A 20,294-nucleotide genomic window follows, 5' to 3' on the forward strand; every position below is an offset into this window, starting at 1 on the left:
TGACTCTTTTCTTTCTCATCTTTCTTCTTCTTGAAACAATTTTTAATAATGTGTCCCTCTCTCTTTCAGTAATAGCACCTTCTACCCCTAGTTCTTGATTTAGACCTAAAGGTCTCCCTAGACTTACTTCTATGGTCACTATGACCCCAACTTCGAGTAGCACTCCTACCCCTCACAGTAAGTCCTTCACCTTTGGATTCAGACTTCAATTCCAAGTCTCTAGATCGAAGGGCACTTACAACAGTATCTAAGGTCAAGGAATCTCTACCATACTTAATGGCATTCTTTACTTCTCTATAAGTCTCAGGCAATGAGTTCAATAAGATCACAGCATGATGTTCATCATCAAATGTAACTTTACAATTTGCAAGACTTAAGATTAAACGATTAAAGGCATCAAGATTTGTGTCCAAATCCTTAGTAGTATCCATCTTAAAGCCAAAAAATTGTTTAAGTAAAAGAATTCTATCAGGTAAGGATCTTACCAGATAAAGCTGTTCAAGTTTTTGCCACATTTGAGAAGTAGTACTTACATCATCAACTTGCCTCAGAACACTATCCGAGAGATGCAATATGATTGTGCTCATTGCAATTTCATCAATCTCTTGCTTCTTTTCATCAGTAACATCAGCAGCATAAATTCCATCGATTGCCTTAGCTACCTTCATTTGCACTAGTACTGCCTTCATTTTCTTGTGCCACAGCAAGAAATCTCCTTTGCCATTGAAAATATCAATTTCCAATTTTGTAGACATTCTTGACTTCTTGAAAGATTGAAAACCCTCACAAAGATGATTCTCACAGAAAATTCACAAGACCAAGAATCAAGAACACTTAACTAAGCTCTGATACCACTGTTAGAAAATCAGAACAAAACAAACACCACACAACTTATCGAGGTTCGGCCAAGATGACCTACGTCCTCATTGCTCCGGTGAGAGCTTCTGGTCTCTTATTGATCTTGCAGTAGTTGCACAAACTATCACCACTTGTATACAAACAGGTTTTCACATAGAAAATACAATCACAAACCCGAAGCCCTTTCTACACCCTTTCAACTTTGTACATTCACTCAATCTCACTTAGAGATGTTTTCTCACTCAGAAAAGAATACAATTGAAGAAAAGGTAAACATGAATCTTGGAGCTCCTCTCTCGTTCACAATCTTGAAGAAAACTGTTATATCTGGTACTTCCATCAAAGAGAAAGAGTTCTGTGCATATATATTACACATCAGCTTCAAAACGACGTCGTCCAACTTATTATGAAGACTCACCCAGATTAAGACACGTAGCTTGTCGTTATTCTGTTAGAGTATACTGGAAATGACCACTTTGTCCTTCTTTATTTCCAAGTAAATGAAACGATGTGTTTTGCTCTTCTGAGACTTATCCATCGAATTAGCTTAAGTCTTCTCCAAGTGTTGACCTCATGCATACACCAGATCTTTGCAAGATGAATTTGTGGATTAAATCTTCACAGGTATATTCCATGAAAAGATGTTAAAAAGTAGCGTGAATGATTATTTGGATTAACACTGCTAAAATATGAGGAGAGATTGTTCGGTCAACACGGGTTTAGGGATAAGGTAATCGTTTTTTAATTTTAATTTTTTAATGATTGGTGTTTTGTCGTCATTTTATAATCATTAATTACTCCTGCGGCATATCATACCACGTTTTTTTAGAGATCTACAAGATACTACCAACTTTATAGTCAAAATCAAATACCGATTCAATAATAGTTATTAAAATATTTATTAAATAATATGTTAATATTTAATAAATGCATTTATTTATTTATATTTAAATTATATAATATATTAATAAATTATATTTTAATATTTATTATTCATAACATTACATATAATATTAAATATGGATACAGGATTGAAATTTAGAAACATTATTATATATATAATGATTGTGCTAATAGGGCTGTAAATAAAGGTCAAATAACTCGTGAGCAGCTTAGTTCAATTTTAGTTTATTTAAACTTAATTCGCAAAGAAAACGAATCAATTTTAAAGAAAAAGTAAAATCCGTGAGTCGATCTTAAATAATAAATAAAGTTTGTGATTAGTTTGAATTATTTATATAAAAATTATATGATGAATTTAAACATATTCAATATTTATAATACATAAACAATATTTTTTATATTTTCAATTTATAAATTTTTAAAAATTAAACTAATTTTATGATAAAATTAATAGAATAAAAGAATTCATTATTTATTATGTATTTATATTTTAAAAAATAAATATTCAAGCTTTTTAGTTTTTATATTATACAAAATTGAGTTGAATTAAAGTTAAGTTTTTTATGAGTGAGTCGAGTCGAGTTAAATTGAACTTTTCATAAATCAATAGAGTTGAACTTATCAAATTATTTCAAAATTTTATGAGTTTATACATTTTTTAAATTATATGAACCAAATTTAAAATATTAATACTCAGCTCATTTACATGCCATTTCTTACTACAAAACTCTTTTTTTTTTTTTTTTGGATGATCCAGTACTAAATTGATTTCAAGATATATAAAACAAAAGGGTTGAAGTTCAACTATATACAGCGTGACAAGCATGATATATTTTATTAAATTTGGAAGGTTTACATGTGGAAATAATGTTCCAGACGAATACTGTCAAATTTAAATTTTTTTATGTTTATTTGTCACATTTAATTTTTGTCGGCTACATTAATTTTTGTGCACATAGATGATTCATTTTGGTGATTGGCTCCAGCTTTACGCGGTAAAGGCTAGTTGAGAGTAGTTTATTATAAATAGACGACTTGAGACCAATCTCTTGTCGGCCAATTTTCAATTCATATAAGGTAGAGACAGTTGACATTTGAATTCATTCCGATAATTTAGCAAATTTAATCTCCAGGAGCTTTGCTTACTTATTCTCTCTAATTACCAATCCATCAGTTCACCGATTAATCTCTCTTCTCCTTTACTCTACTAACTTTTATCTTCTTAATTTTCTACCCAAAAAAAAAAAAAAAAACTTTTATCTTCTTAATTGTACAAAAACCAAACTTTGGTCTTGGAGCTATGCTGACGATTTTCTCTGCCTCCTCTCTTGCCCTCAAACGCTCCATTCCTAGTATGCCTCTCTTCTTTGTCTATTTATGCATGATACAGTTTAATTATTATTATTATTTTATTTTTTTGTAAAAAAAAAGAGGGGGTGATTTTACAGTGGTTCGTGTTTTTCCCGAATATAGATTATTATTTTTATTTCTAAATTTCTTCGTACAACATAAAAATAAAAACCAAAGCCTTTTTTGCCCCCCTTCTCTTCTCCCACAAAATAGCTTACAAACACCAAATGTAGCCTAAGATTTCTGGCGGTTCTATAGGTATTCTGGCTCTCAACAAAGCTGCTTTTCCAGGTGCAGCATTTCCCAGGCAGATAGGGACTAACTATGGGCATCAGAAGCAAAAGCAAACACTCAGTTATTCTTTTAAACCCCTCCAGCACCATAATAGGTAACATTTTGATGAGGGCGCAACCAGATTTATTTTTCTGCGTAGTTTAATTTCCTAAAATGTTCTTGATGATCTGGTTGACTAAGTAATATTTTATGAGGTGTGGCAGGGTGCAAAACATACATACTTCGACGCACACTATTACAATCTACGTGAAAGACAAAAAGATATTAGTTGAATTTCCAACATTTCATAGACACGGTCGGTGCAATTTTCTTGTTGTATTATTAGTATCAATGATTTAGAGTTCGAATTTGCCACCCCGATATCATAATATATAAATGTATACTTTGATGATAACTAATTAGTGACAAATTAATTACTGTTATAGATCATATATTACTTGCCCCTTCGGTAAATTTTCATTTTTTAATTTGATTTCTGAAATTAATATCCAGGTACTCAAACTTGTGTAGTTACACATGGCAAATACAAGAAGCTTGATAATGGTATTTACTACAAGGATATTTGTACGGGTACTGGTCCACACCCAAAGAACGATAAAGGGGATGCTTTTACTTCATTTTATGTAGGTGGATTATGATTAATTGTTTCCTTCTCTATAATTATGTGTTTTTGGGGGGGGGGGGGGGGAAGAAAAAAAAAAAAACAAGAATATTCTAGAGTTTAAAAGATTTAAAAAAAGACAAAATAAATAAATAAATAAATAAAAACTCAAAAAATTAAACTAAAGAGTAGTAGATGTTTCCATCATTCATCAGGAAAGCAGTTTGATTCGTGATTTATACAGTTTTGTTAATGTAGGAACACTTTCGTATGTTTTATTAGATTCAAAAGTACGTTTGCATAACTTGGAATATACAAATATGCAAAACTGCTATTATGGGCACTGTCGACCCTGTTATTCAGTGGGTATCACCTAACCATATTCGCATATAACTTAAAAACATCACCTAGTTATATGCGGATGACACCCACTTAATAATGGATGACTATGTCTACAATAGAAAATTTATACAAATATTGGTAAATAAGTAATGCTAGAGGTAATAAAAAGTCTACCAGATTGTTTACCAAATATACATGTGCCATTGTTTTATTAGTTAAAATATTAATATAATCTAATTATTAATAAAAAGTAAATAATTGAATTGATAAATGTAACTAAATATAAGTTAATCAAACAATAATATATGTACCCATGATAAATATTTTGTTAGACTTTTCAGTATTTCTAATTATTCATGATACATTATATACATAAAATTTTTCAAACAGAAATTGAAAATTAAGTAAAACATATATGGTCATTGTCATTGTGGCTATAGTAGTATTTTTTGAAAATGTTGTTTTACTTTGTAAGGGTTTTTCCTTCCTAGATGAGGATTTCTATCTTTATTTTCCTTGTTTATTTATGTGTAATAAAATCACATATGAGATGATTAGCATCTCATATTTTCACTTTGTTTATTTTAATTATTTATTAATATCTTCAAATGAAGTGGCATTATATTATTACTATATAGAGATGAAGAAGGAAAAAGAGAGAAAGAAGATGAATCATCTATCTAGTAGTTCAATCTTTATAAAAGAGGAGTACTAGTGTGATTGATTAAACTTATAAAATTAAGTATCTTTATATATTTAGGTATCTAAATCTTTACTAAAATACAAAACATACACTTCCTCTTTAGAAGAAACAATTATCGTGTGTGTCAGGACCCGTCCAAAATTCCTCACCGGAACCCTAGACAAGCCCTGATCCCAGAAAAACCCTACCGGACCCTTCTATGGAAAATCCGGCAGAACCTCCCCTAAGGGATGGACTTATCACAAATTCCTGCATTGAAAACACACTTCTATAAACATCCCTTTATTCCTCCCACGATACTACAAGTTGATTCCACAAATTTCAGCACTTCAAAATAATAACAGTAATTCAGTGCATAATAAATACATAAGTGTCCCATACAGTATACAGAGCTTCAAGAAGTACTACTAAGTATAGAATGCAACATGGATGAAAGAAATATTAGAACTGCAATAAAAGAAGAACAGGGTACTTCACGAACTAAGACAGCGATGAAGATCAAGTCCGCTCTGGATGAACACCGACAACCTGGTACCTAGAGGAATGGAATTTAAAAATATGAGATGCTAATCATCTCAGTGAGTGACCCTATCTACTATACAATTATAATACCACGGTAATAAAGTAGATAAATAATAATTAATTGGAAATAATAATTTCTCTCAAAACCCTTACAATTCTCTCGGTTGGAAAAGTTCCCCTTTTAAAACCTTTTCACAAAACCCTTTGTTCGTATTCCCCGAAAACCAAGACATCAAATAAATACCAGAAACAGTAAAAATTATATTTTTAATTCCAATACAATATCAAAATATTTATTTTAAAATTCCAGTTCTGAAAATCACTTGATACACCCACTATATACCAGTGGCGCCAACAGTACCCAGTGTTCCAAGGTACCGCCAGACAGGAGGTTATAGAAAGAAACCGGCATACGGACGCGTGGCGTCCCATCGCACCGTTGCTAACTGGTGTCCCGGCCATGGAGGGGCGGCCTACCCTCATCCGATGGCAACCACAAGACAACCTCATAAAATCACCTGCGCGCTACTCACACCCACTTGCGCGCTAATCACATCCGTGTGCACACTAACCATATCACATATAAACAGAACACCAGTACGTGCACGGTGCATCTAAAAATCATAAACTCCACATATTTATTTTATATCTCAAAATGCCAAATTTTCCTTAAATATACTGGGTTTATTCCATCCAATTAAATCCGGAAATTCTCCACAATTTCTTTATAATCAAGGCCATAAATTCCATGAAAATTCAAATCCACTAACTCCCAACACCACCAATTTAATATTCCAATTTTTCCCAATAGCATAAATAATTCTTGAAATATAATAAATTAAATCACATAATATTCCATGGGCATACTTTATAAAAATTGAAGTCACCAACATCAACAAATATTTGAAATATTTGAAAATCAAATCATGCCCAAATTAATGTTAAAACCACAAGAATTTCGCAATCTTCAATACCATAAAATAATTTTCACATTTGCATAAATTTATATAATGCATATTTTCTTTAATCAAAATAAATTCACCAATAATTCCACAATAAATCAATTAAATATTTGGCACATAGAATTTAAATTCCAAATATTCAAATCACACATAATATTTACCAATTTAATTCTCGAAATTAATTTGAAGGTGGGTCACTCACCTGGAGCACGCAATTAAACCACGATCCACTATGAGATCAATTCCATAACTCACCCGTGCTCCTAGAACACAATTCACACACAGTCAAATAAATTAATATTTTAATCGGGTAAATAATACCCGGTATCTGGGGGGGTCAAACACAAACGTTATCCAAAATAGTCAAATAATATACCGAATCGAAGCTTGAGCGACGAGGATTACAAATCCGGTCTCCATCGACCCCAATTCTGCCGGAGGTGGCCGGAATTTGGCCGGAAAGCTTCGGCCGGTTTTGATTCCTTCGTATCTCACAAACCACTTCGAATTTTGGAAATTGGAGGCCATATTTAGACTCAGAGGACCCAAAATAGGGGGAGAGGGGTGGCAATTTGGATTGGATTGGCCGGAAACGGGGAGAATCGCCGGAAAAATTTCAACCCTCCTCCGCGACTTTACCGGCCCGATCTGGGCGCATCGACGGCCGGCCGATCGCCAAATTTGGCTGGTGAGCTCGCCGGTGTGTGGTCTACGTTTATGGCCGGCGCGTGTAGCTTATGGGTGGCCAGAATTTGAAAAATACGGTGAGGCCGAGAGGGAGAAAGGAAAGGAAAGGAAGAAGAAAAGAAAGAAGAAGAAGAAGAGAAGAAGAAGAAGAAGAAGAAGAAGAAGGGCCCATGCCCTTTTTTCCCACGTGGGGAAAAGAAAAAAAAGAAAAAGAAAAAGAAAAAGAAAAAAGAAAAAGGAAAATAAAAAGAAATAAATTAAAATTAATTAAATAATATTAATAATAGTATTATTATTTAAAATAATAATAAAATAATATGATATTACACATGGTTGACATGTGGCTTCTCAACATGGTGACACATGGTCACCTTCATTAAGTCACACGTGGCACATTGTTACATGTTCAAAAATAATATTAAAATAATACAGTATTTGAAAAACTCTACAGGTCTATAACTTTCAAACCACATGTCCAAATCGGACGTGCCGCTAGTCTACGAACTCATATCGATGAGCACTTCATAACCATGCATGAGTCAAAGCTTAACCTTGTATGAATAAAAAGTCAACTTCGGCACCCCTTGGACAGTTTAGACCTCAACTTGTTTTGCTCATAACTTTCAAATAGTAGCTCTGTTTTCAATGTGCTACTAGTTTATGAACTCGTGCCAACGTTACTTTGTAACGGTATCTCAGTTAACCTAGAATTCCAACCGGATCAAAAAGTCAACTTTTGACCCCTTTGGTCAACGGTCAAAGTCAAAGTCAAAGTCAACGTCGGTCAATATGCAAAAATTCCGACATGGTTCGGGACAGGGTGTTACAGTGTGCTTGTCCTACAACCACTCTAATTAAATGTTTTATTTCAATGTAAAAAGTGGTTTCATTTTTTTTTTCTTTCTCTTGAGAATGTTTTAGAGATGTTATATTCTCCTTGATTGCTGCAACTCTAATTTAAGTTCATTTGCAGGCTGGAATAGAATATGTCATCTATGATGAGTCGGGCAATCGTTTAGAATATGGGAATCGAGTCCAAATCAAAATGGGAAAGAAGGAATTTGGTCCAGGTGAAAAAAAAAAATTAATAACTAATAGCTTTTAATTTTTATATCATTACTAATTAATTTAATGTTTTTCACTATAGGTTAGTTTTTTAGTATCTTTTAGCCCTATTCTCTGTATAACTAACAACATTTGTTGTCTTTTACCCAAAAAAAAAAAAAAAAAAAACAACAACATTATTTGTTGTCCTTTTACCCAAAAAAAAAAACAACATTTGTCGTCCCAAAAAAAAAAAAAAAAAAAAAGGCACGCCAAGCAAATAAATAAACAAATAAAAAGTTAAAAAGAAGCACTTTAAGAAGTACAAAACTTGTGCAGGATTAGACAAAGCCATTCAACACATGAGATTAGGAGGAAGAAGAATGATAGTTATTCCTGTGACTCTGGCTAAGGTCAGTTTCTCAATCGCCTATTGAAAATAGACGTTTAATTAATACGGGGTTGACACTTGACACATTCCATTCAATTTCTAAGTTTTCTTTATATATAATATATTTCTCCTCCAAAAAAAAAAAAAAAGAGTACATATTCAATTTCCAATTTAAATTGATGATGCCTGATCTAATAGATGTGATACGTATCATCTCTTCTTGTACATTTCAGCAAAAAAAAAAAAAAAATCATTTCTTTTTGTACAGAATGCAGGAGAAAAGAAGTACAGAGTTTATGATGTAACACTTCGCAGTATTCGTATTAAGTCATTATTAAAGGACAAAACTTTGTACGCGTAGGGAGAATGAGATTTTTTGAAGCCCCCAGTGGAAATCAGAAGCAAGGACCGGAAAATGAAGAAATAAAATCTTCTACTGTGTAATCCTAATTAGCCAAAAAAAAAAAATCCCTAAAAATCTTCTTTCTTTAAATGAATCAGTAGACATTTTTTTTTTCTGATAAATATATTTTATTGTAAGATTTTATAATTATGAAACTGAGTACAACTTGGTTGTGCTTGCATAGTTATTAATGATTGAAAATGCAGTTGGATAAATTTCAAGATTTTAAATTGACAATTGTTAGTTAATTAGAAGATATCTACTTAATGCTTTCAATGGCTGAAACTAACTCTGCAAAAAAGTACAAAATGTGAGACAATACTAGAACTACTTGTCCAGAGATCCTTAATGTAGACACTATTAAGGTTGCCTTGGTCACGTTCCCAAAATTGTCATAGTGCTTATTAAGCTCTTGGCAAATCCACCATAGCAGAAACTTATTTCCACAATCTGTCGCAAAGCTCATTAATCAAATCGGCCACTGCATCGTTGCTTCCAAGCATTATGAAGCACATATTTCTCAACCAGCAACTTCAGCTGTGTAGATTAGTTGATCCAAAAATGAAATGTAATTTCAGGTATAAGTCTCAAATGTACAAACACATTTTACAACGCCATAATGTTTCTCATAACGCATTTCTATGCCGTTTTCTACCTTGAATTTAGGGACTTCAAGTTTCAAAGATTTGGGCATTTTTGGAATTTTAATATTTTGTGGGGGTGTATGTGGTTGATTTTATCATGTGTGTATATAGAGGCCTCCCGGAAAATTCAGCAGTCCAAGGCCAGTTCTACACTATTGGGTGGGCGTCGAGCTCCACTTTGGGATGGGTTGTGGACAAAACAGTTTTATTTATTTATTTTAATGGGGATGGAAATCTAAAGTAATGTTACTCTTTTGGGGTTAATATCTTCAGAAACGCCAAGTAAACCTTTCAAATAACTAAAAGGAACATCTCATTCTGATTCTCATTCATCCAGTAATAAGATTTTATTTTATTTTATTTATTATTATTATTATTATTTTTTTACCATGTGGTCATATCTTTGATGCTTACAATGACAGAAACAACTGAGAATAAAAGCACAAAAAACGCAACTACACCAGAACTGCTAGTCCAAAGATCCTTGAAGTAAACCCGCTTAAGGATTTCTTGGTGACGTTCCAAAAATTGTCATGGTGCTTGTTAAGTTGTTTGCAGATTGTTCCATAGCACAAACCCGATTCCACAATTTGGTCGCAAAGTTTGTTAACCAAATCTGTCACTGCATCGTTGCTGCCAAGCAAATTGTCAACAATTCTCTTCTCCACCAGCAATTCCACATCTTCAGCAGTGTTAATGAGATGATCCAGCAGCGAAATGTGATCACAGATATAAGACTGAAATGGATAAACACACTGCTCCAAAGCCATGACATTTCTCATAAGGCACTCTGTATTATCTTCTATCTTGAACTCAAGGACAATGAAGGATCAATATTGACCTAGAAGATTCTAGAATTAACTAGTATATTTGATATACTTGGTTGGAAGTCGAGCATTGGAATTTGGGATTGTGGAGCTTCGTATGATCGTGCACAATCTGGGATTGTGGAGCTTGCTGTTTGGGACCAAGCTTGTTTGGTGCGTGAGCGGACCACCAAACCCCGATGAATGACCTTCATAAGATAGAAGGTACGTGGAAGCTCAATAGCATAGATTAGAATATATGTGGCCGTTGCAGGGATAGAATTTCTGGGAGATCGTTGGAGGTGACAAGATTATGTCGCTGGTGAATGTCGCTGCTTTGATGAAGTGGAAGATCAAAGCTAGTAAGGCATGTTGGTAATTAAGATTACCATCGAGGAGATAATTTCGAAGCCTACTGGAGATGCCAAGACACCAAATGAAGAATGTGATAATTTTTCAGCACTCAAGAAGAAAAGAAAGAATGAGAAGTCAATATTGAGGGGGAGAATTGAAGGATCAATATTAACCTAGAAGATTCTAGAATTAACTAGTATATTTGATATACCTGGTTGGAAGTCGAACATTGGAATTTGTGAAAAAAAAAATCTAAAATTGAGGATGAGAGCAAGGACATAGTGGAGAAGTCTAGAAGCTTTGAATAGGCCAAAACAACCGACTTTGTCAAGTATAAAAGGAAGCTTTGGCTTCCCTGCTTGGTGAGCTACACAAGTGAGCTCCAAGGAGGCTCTCGGTTGGTGTGAGTGAAAGAGCTACTCAATTGAGTAGAGTAGGCTCCTAGAGAGAGAAAGAGAGAGAGAGAGAGCTCTCATGTTATAGTTAGTAAATAATGTTAGGTGTTTATGTGTTGGTGTCTAAAAGGTTATCATGTGTGTGGGTCCTGCTGCATATATGAGTATTTTATAGTGTGTTTATGTATTTGTTTTTTTAAAATTATTAATATAAGAGAATTGATTTATTTTCTCCCCCAACAGACAACCAATTCCAAAGATTTCCAAGGAAAAAAATTGTACTTGAACTTTTTAACCACTATGTTAGTTAAATATTGATTTTTACAGGGCACAAAGCTCACCCCTGCTTTATCCAGTTGCTTAGCACTGTAAAAACAGGTGGTATAACGAACAGATGGGTCTTCCATGCCATTATAATTGGCATATGTATTTGTTTGACAATAACAAGAAGAGCAGGGTGGTTGATTTGGTTGAACAGGTTGAGACAGCAGAACCATCAGATCAGTTGGACACAGAAACTTTCTGACCATATCAGTAAAATGTTTGATATTCTTGAAGAAATTAGTTTCGGTGGCCCAGATTGTATCGTCAGTGATGAATTGTGGTCTAGTTTCCGCTATGCTTAGCAAACCACCTGCATTGAAGCATTGCTGAAAGTGATAAACTTTTTCCAGCGTTTCCTCGCAGAAAGCTCTTCCAGTGCAGTAATAATTATTGACAAATTCAATGGCAAAATGTGGAAAGGAATAGTGGGATTTTCTTTCCATCTGATCAATGCGGAAGAAACAGGATATATGGCATCTTAATTAGATACTAACTGAAGAAAAAAAAATAAAAATGAACACCTGAATTTTTAAACCAAATAAAATAAATAATTGAGTGTGAGGCCATTAAGTGCCCTGGATTCTATTGAGTTCTAACCTGATCCTGCCAGTGCCCCTGGGTGACCATGTTTTGATAGATAAAAAGGAAAATCCATATCCATTTGATTATCTGGCTGTGTTTGCAGGATGAAGTCAAACAGTTCTGTGAAAATAAAAAAAGGGAAGCTGATTTTCCAGTAATATTAAGTCCAACTCTATAACATTCCTCAGCCACGGTGTTCTCAATATATAATCCTTCACTTCATCAGGCTTCTTATTTCCAAGCTGATTTTCAAAGTCCCTCAAAAACAGCTCAAAGATGAACAGGGCATCTCGTAGAATCACGCTGAAGAACAGGTCTGGATTGTTCCTCAGCTCAAATGTTCCTGCATAACTATCCCAGATGCGTTGTCGGCGATCTTCTTGTCTCATGAAATCTTCAATATCATTCTCTCCAATGTGTTTGGAGAAATCCCTTTTCCAGAATTCCTGCTGATACTTGGTTTTATGATGTTCCATGGCCTTCAAGTTTGGTTTAGCATGGTGAAAAGGCCCAGTGGAAACCAGCTGGGGAGTGTAAGCTGCTTCATTCACCTGGCGTAGCTTCCTGGGAACCTTGTGGATCCAACGTGTTGTACTCAGGTCAGGTTCTAATTCCACTGGAAAGTCGATTATGACTGACTCATCAAGGTAGGCCTCCTTTTCTCCCATGTTACTATATTGATCCCCTCCCTTATTAGGACATAGAGAAAAAAAAAAAAAAACACCAAATTAATCTGTTCAGGAAAATGTGAGATTGGTTTTCAAAATATATGACTTTCTGAGTCTCTAGCTTAACTTTTTCTGTTCGGTTAGTTTTCTCACCAATTGCAAGGATCCAATCATAATTACTTGTTTAATACTACATGCTGCAATCTCCTCTTTGTGCTAAAGTAGTGCGTTATTCTCATCTCTCTCTATATTGCAAGGCTCCTCTTTCTCCATATTTTTCTTTTAGTACCACATTAAAGTGTTAGAATTAATTGATAACATGAAATCAAAATCAAAGTACTTGAAAGTCATGCACACAATTCCAATAAAATAGGACCAAAAATAGAAAGGAAATCAAATCAGGAAAGACAAGTGATTCGACTGACAGATATTGTTGGATAAATCTGGTAAGTCCTTGCAACCACTGTGAGATGAGGGAAGTGGTTGGTAGAGCCTTATATCTGAACTCCAAAAGGATAAGGGTCAGACCAATAATTCATACTATTGCCAGCTATTCCACCACCCATGAATTAATAGCATATGAATCACCTAGAATTATTAATACCATTTTGGCACTATATGGCCCTTATTGATACTCGGGGAGTAGTAGAAATTTTTGCCAAGCGTATCAATGTTATTATTTATTGATAGGACCAAAAAAAAAAAAAAGGTTACTTCATTTATCCTACTCCGTTTGGTTCACGAGAAAAAGAAAATGCAGTGAATAAATTACAAAATTTTAAATTGGCAATTGTTAGTTAATTCGAAGACATATCCTTGATGCTTGCAATGACTGAAACAACTGAGAACAAAAGTACAAAAAGTGCAACAATACTAGAACTACTTGTCCAAAGATCCTTGAAGTAAACGCTCTTAAGAGTTGCCTTGGTAACGTTCCAAAAATTATAATAATGCTCATTAAGCACTTGGCATATACCACCATAGCAGAAACTTGTTTCGACAATCTGGTCGCAAAGCTTGTTAATCAAATCTGCTACTGCAACGTTGCTACCAAGCAAGTTATGAACCACTTTCTTCTCAACCAGCAATTCTACATCTTCAGTTGTGTTGATTAGTTGATCCAAAAAAGAAACATAATTGCAGATATAAGTCACGAATGGATAAACACACTGCTCCAACGCCATAATGTTTCTCATGACGCATTTAGTATCGTCTTCTACCTTGAATTCGGGGACTTCCAGTTTCAAAGATTTCCAAGGCATACATTTATGTGTACTCTGTTATATATTTATGTCGGCTAAGCGTTGATCCTTACGCGGCACGAAGTTCACCCCTGAACCATCCAGTTGCTTTGCAGTGTAGAGACAGCTCATATTGCCAGCATGAATGGGATACCCTCTGTTTGGACACAGGAATTGTCTGACCAAATCGGTGAAATGTTTGATTCTCTTGAAGTGTTGCATTTCCTCATCCAGAAGCTTTCCATGGCTATAATAATCAATGAAGAAAGCACAAGTTATCTTTAGAAATAAATTGTGCCTTTCACTTTCCTCGCGGAGTTGGGATGGATAAGGAGGGCTATTATTCATGTCCAATTCTTTACTATTTTGTGGCTTTTTTAGGAGGATGAAGTCGAAAAAGTTCAGTGAAAACAAAAAAAGGGAGCTGATTTTCCAGCATTATCAAGTCCAGCTCTACAGCTTTCCTTAGCCATGGAGTTTTCAATATATAATCTTTATCGTACTTTGAGATTTCATAGTTTCTCAAGAAGAGCTCAAAGATGAAGCAAGCATCTCTTAGAATCACATAGATCTTAATTATTGAAGCTTAAATAATGAACCATATATATACAGATATAAGTTTCTTGTGAAATAAAAAAATCAAAAAAAAAAGGGAAAGAAACAAAGAAAGTGTCCAAGAAGCTTAAATGCTTGGAATATAAATGGTCTTTTGAAACCGTTTTTCATTCAACCATATTGAAACATTAAAACTAGTAACAAAGGGAAGGAAATCAAATTAGCATATCAACCTATGGATGAAAGCAACAAAATTCTTGAATTGGAAAAGAAAAGAAAATTTAATTATGGCAGAAAGTTAACAGACAAACCGATGAATAAAAATTGGCTACTCTTTGATGCTGCAAATCGACTGTGATGGGGTAGTCAACAGAGAAACAAACCGAGCTACAAAGAATAGAGGTCATTTAAGAAGGTTGCATTTTCTTAATATATGGTTGATTGTAAGGACGCAATTAGCTAGTGGTTTAGGTAAAATTATGATCTAAGTTTCAACTTAATATTGGCCACATATACATAAAATTAATTTTATGTAAAAATATGTTCTTTTCCAATTTGTCTTCATCCGGTAAGGCTGATGAATTAGTAAGTATTTTATAAATATGGAATTTTAAAATCCCTCATATTTTAAAATAATTTTTTTTTTGGGGTAATGATTATTTGGAATTAGTTCTGGGTTCAATGGTGGTGATAAAAAAATGAACACTTTCTGAAAAAAAATGAGTCTATTGTTTTCAATTTCATGGTTTTAGAAAGAAAGCTGATAATAAGTTTTAACACTTTATTATTATCCAAAAAAAAATTTAAGGCAGTGCTTATCCCATTGTCGTCTATCAATCAGGCTAAACTATTTGGTCAAACTATTATATATATATATATATATATATATGTATATTATAAAAAGGGTTTTTTTCGATAAATAGCCACCTTACAACTCCATTTTAGAAAAATAGAAAAAAAAAATTTTTTTTTAAAAGCTAGCCACCTTGAGACAAAAATACCCTTGATAAAATTGAAAATTACGCAAAAGGTTTTTTTTTTACCCTCTCCTTTCTTCCTCTACACAGCCGTTCGTGGGGTTTCTACACAGCCGTTCGTGGGGTTTCTACACAGCCGTTCGTGGGGTTTCTCTAAGGTCACTCTTTGCATCTCATCGCCTCTCACTCTCATTTTTTTGTATTTTCTCATATCTCAAACTAAAATCAGGTAAAAATTTTATCTTTTTTCTTATTAGATGAAAGTAAGGAAATATGTGTTTTTTTTTGTTTTTTCTCTTTCTCTTTTTTCTTGTAAGTTTTATTAGTTTAGGGTTTTTTAAGCTTTTTATTTGATATGGGTATGCAAGAAATTAATTTATGAGATGTTATATGTGATTTTAAAGATACTTAGGTGGCATATGGTTTGAAAATGGGAGAAATTTTGTGTAAAATTGAAAATTCGCGAAAAAGAGTAAAAACGGAGGAAATTTGGCGAAAAAGATGAACTTCTGCCAATTTCCTCCAGTTTGTCAGTTTTCGCAAAATTTCCGCCAATTTTCCGCCAGTTTTCCGCCAGTTTTCCGCCAATTTTTTGCCAATTTTTCGCTAGTTTTCCGCCAATTTTACGCCATTTTTCTGCCAGTTTTCCGTCAATTTTCCACCAGTAGGAAAAAGCTATATTTGGCCCAAAAAAAAAAACAGAATCAACTTTTTTAATACAGTTAATATGTTTGTTTAGTATTATTCAAAATTTTATATATTTATTGATTTAGTTTAACGTTATTCATTTAATTTTGTAGTAAAATGGAAGATGATGACATTGTAATTGCGGTTTTATACAATGGAACATTGGTACAAAATGATAGTGGTGATTGGGAATATCGAAATGGTAAAATTGTAATGGTTTCCGTCGGCAAGAGATGCACAAAATCAGAGTTAGAGGATGAGATTTTCAATTCTATTGAGATAGATCGAAATGAATATTTGCTAAAGCTAAAATGGATATATGGACGATGTGCAGAAAAGTTGGATCCTACAGAAATACGATGTGATAGGGATGTGAAATGCTTTCTTCAAGAAGTGAGGAATGGAGGGATGACAATGATGCGGCCTCCATTGTATGTTGAGGTGATTTCGAAAGTTGAACATGTATGTAGAAATGTTCATCAAACAGCATTTGCTTTGGATAGTGGGAGTAATCTTCATTCTTTTTCTTGTCCTCCAATTGGCGCTCGTCTACCACAAGCTTTCGGTACTGAACCTATTCAGGCTACATCTCAGGAAATTATGGTTCAAGAAACTCAGTTTAGAGATCAAGTTGATGTTCGTGGGGCCTGGACATCATTGAACATCCAAGAAGGAGTTGATGTTGGAGGTGACTATGCTGTACGGTTTCCTAACGACGAGGAGTATGAGTAGTTGCATCATATTGATCATGATGAGTATCACAATGCAGCAGGGGATGATGTTGATCATAATGATGTAGATTTTGATCATGAGTTGCCGGACAATGATAATGATATGCATCCTGAAATGAACAATGAAGGAGTTGATGATGTTAGGGTTCATCGTGCTACAAGTGACCACATATCATCGAGCAACAGAAGTGGTTCTATGGCCATATTTTCGTCAAAGTTCACTGGCTGTGAGAGCATAGTAGTTGGACAATTATTTCGCAACAAACGTGACCTACAGAATAAACTGAGTATCTATTGCATGCGAGAAAATAAGGAGTTCAAGGTGACACGGTCAACTACACAACGGTATGAGGTTGTATGCTTGGAAAATACTTGTAAATGGCGACTACATGCAACCACATTTAAAAATGGAGAAATATTTGTTGTGATAATTTTTGATAATGTACACAGTTACTCGTTAGATATCGTGCATCGAGAACACAAGCAAGCCAGTAGCCGGGTTATCGGGCAATGTATCAAATCTAAATATGAAGGTATTGCACGTGTTTACAAACCCAAAGAAATTCAACATGATTTTTTGCAGAAATATGGGGTGAATATAAGCTACAACAAAGCATGGAGAGGTAAAGAGTATGCACTTAACAGTGTTAGGGGATCTCCAGAGGAGAATTTTGCTAAGTTACCTGCCTACTGTTATGAGTTAGTGTCGAAGAACCCTGGGACTGTTACACGTATCAAAACAGACGATAATAACAATTTTGTATATTTCTTTATGGCGATTGGAGCAAGCATTAGGGGATTTAAATCCCACATAAGACCCGTGTTGGCTGTTGATGCAACTACATTGAAAGGGAAATACAAAGGGTACATGTATATTGCATCGGGCATGGATGGTAATAAGCAAATATATCCTTTGGCTTTCGGCATTGGAGATGGAGAGAACGAGCAAGCATATACATGGTTTTTCTAAAACCTGAAGGATGCCATCGGAGATTTTCCAGATTTGGTGTTTGTGAGTGATAGACACCCCGCTATTGAAAGGGCATTACGCAAAGTTTTTCCCAATGCATACCATGCGTTGTGCACGTACCATATAAGCAGAAATATTAAAGCAAATGGACATGCGAAAGATGAATCAATAATACAATGTTTCATGCTCGCAGCTAGTGCATATTTGGTTGTAGATTTTGAGTTTTATATGGGGCAAATTGAGGCAAAAAACAGTAGGGCTGCCCAGTACATTCGATCATGTGACCCTACAAGGTGGGCACGTTCTCTTTGTCCATGTAGAAGGTACACTATAATGACCACCAATATTGCAGAAAGCTTGAATGGCATTCTGCTAGATGCTAGAGAGATGCCAATAGTAGCATTAATAGAGCACATACGGGATTTACTGCAAAGGTGGTTTTATGAGCGACGTACTGCAGGTGCAAAATTGATAAAGCCTGTGACTGACCATATGGAAGAGCAACTCAAACTACGAAATTTGGAGTCCATCGGACTACGTGTGAAAGCCATTAATATGCATGAATTTCTTGTGGAAGGTGGGAGTTTGAGGGGTACAGTTAATCTCCAATCAAAAACATGCTCATGCAAAGTCTTCGATCTTGATCAATATCCTTGTGATCATTGTATTGCCGCTTGCAGAGACCAAAAAATTGCTCCTTATGGCATGTGTTCTCATTAATACACCGCGGATGCATATCGTGCAGTTTATGCTGAGTCCATTTATCTTTTATTAGATGAAAAACAGTGGCATGTCCCGGATGATGTGGCAAGTCGCATTGTTCTTCCACCAAGATGGACACGTAGGCGAGCTGGTAGACCGAGGATGCAACGCATACCATCCGAAGGTGAAGATGTTATTGGACGTAGATGTAGCCGATGCGGTGGTGTTGGACATTATAGGCAGAGATGTACGAATCCATTGTCTTATGCTTCGAATTAGAAAGTTTTAATTTAGTGTTATGGTTTAATATGTTTTGATAATTATTTCATATATTGGATATAATATTTTCTACTCCACGGTGGAAGATTTATTAGCAATCTTTTTTTTTTTTTTTTGAATTTAATCCTAAATGAAAAGAGGCTTTCTGGAATTGATTTTCAATCTTTAGTTTACATATCATTTTATGAAATGTCCAAATGATTTTGAAAATAAAAACAAACATATATCAATTTTTCTTTTATTTAAAATGGTTATTGATTTTAAATGTCACTACATTTTTTGTTAATTCCATCTTCATCTTATATAATATTTGTCTCCACTCCCAATTTTTTTTACCCTAATATTAACTTATATAATCTATTAGAAATTGATTTTCCAAGTGGAGGAAATTAGTTTCTAATAGGAGTAAAAATTATTCAACAATTTCCGCTTGGAGGAAAATTTTTCCACCTGGCGGAAATTTATCCAGAGGCTTCAATTTTTCTTCATATGGGATTTCCGACTGGAGGAATGTTTTTCCTCCATTTTTCCTCCAATAGGAAAATTTTTCCGCCTATAGGAAATATTTCCGACAAGCGGAAAATTTTTTAAAATTTGCAATTGAGCTCTTAAGGCGTTTGTGCATAACGGAATTCTAATAGATAAACATGGCACATTTCCTATCAGGTCAATTACTTATCCTTACTTCAATACCACATTGTTATCTTTGTTAAATGAACATTATAAGCCACCATCATATTTACAATTAAAAGTCAAATATAATAAACAATATGCATCTATAAACATGACAAAAGGAAAGAAAAAAGCATCACCACGCAGCTCATATGCTAAGTTCTTTGTTGTAAGCCTCATATGCATACTTCTTCCTAAAGAACTCCATGTCATCTTGTGTGAATGTCAATGGTAATCTAGCATGTAAAAATTCGATGGTCTTGAGTGTAAATATGCCACAATCACCACTACAAAAACAAACAATTATTATAACATATATTAGTATTATTAGAACCATATTCAATAGTTAATATTTATTCAACAAACATGTAAGTATTAAGGGGTTTTACCCGTTACTTTGCTGAGGGGTATTTTGTGCCAATTCACATGTAAACTCGTCAACAGAGTCTACAAGATCCGGCCGCTGCTCATAAAAGGATGTAGACCGCAGTAAATATGGTAACATTATGCATAATTTCTGGAAATAAATTTGTCCCTTGTATTGGTTACCAGCCTTATCTGAATCATATACAGTCATGCGACGCTCTTTCAAGTCCACGTGCCCTACCACCCAATGTATGTTGCGCTTGTTTAGTGGAATCAACAAC

General features: G+C 34.3%; 1 protein-coding gene and 1 pseudogene across 1 annotated transcript; both read right to left on the reverse strand.

Annotated features, from left to right (window-relative positions):
- Positions 1-10,088: 10,088 nt before the first annotated feature.
- LOC132804385 (UPF0481 protein At3g47200-like) lies at positions 10,089-13,107 on the reverse strand (annotated as a pseudogene).
- A 523-nt stretch (positions 13,108-13,630) lies between these two features.
- LOC132804386 (uncharacterized) lies at positions 13,631-14,422 on the reverse strand. Its single transcript, XM_060818676.1, has 2 exons — positions 14,149-14,422; positions 13,631-14,067 (listed from the first exon to the last, which is right to left on the reverse strand). Exons 1-2 carry the CDS (start codon positions 14,420-14,422, stop codon positions 13,631-13,633), a joined length of 711 nt encoding a protein of 236 aa, XP_060674659.1.
- Between the last annotated feature and the right edge of the window lie 5,872 nt (positions 14,423-20,294).

Source organism: Ziziphus jujuba, chromosome 7 (assembly GCF_031755915.1).
Source record: "Ziziphus jujuba cultivar Dongzao chromosome 7, ASM3175591v1".
In the NCBI taxonomy this organism is placed as follows: Eukaryota; Viridiplantae; Streptophyta; class Magnoliopsida; order Rosales; family Rhamnaceae; genus Ziziphus; species Ziziphus jujuba.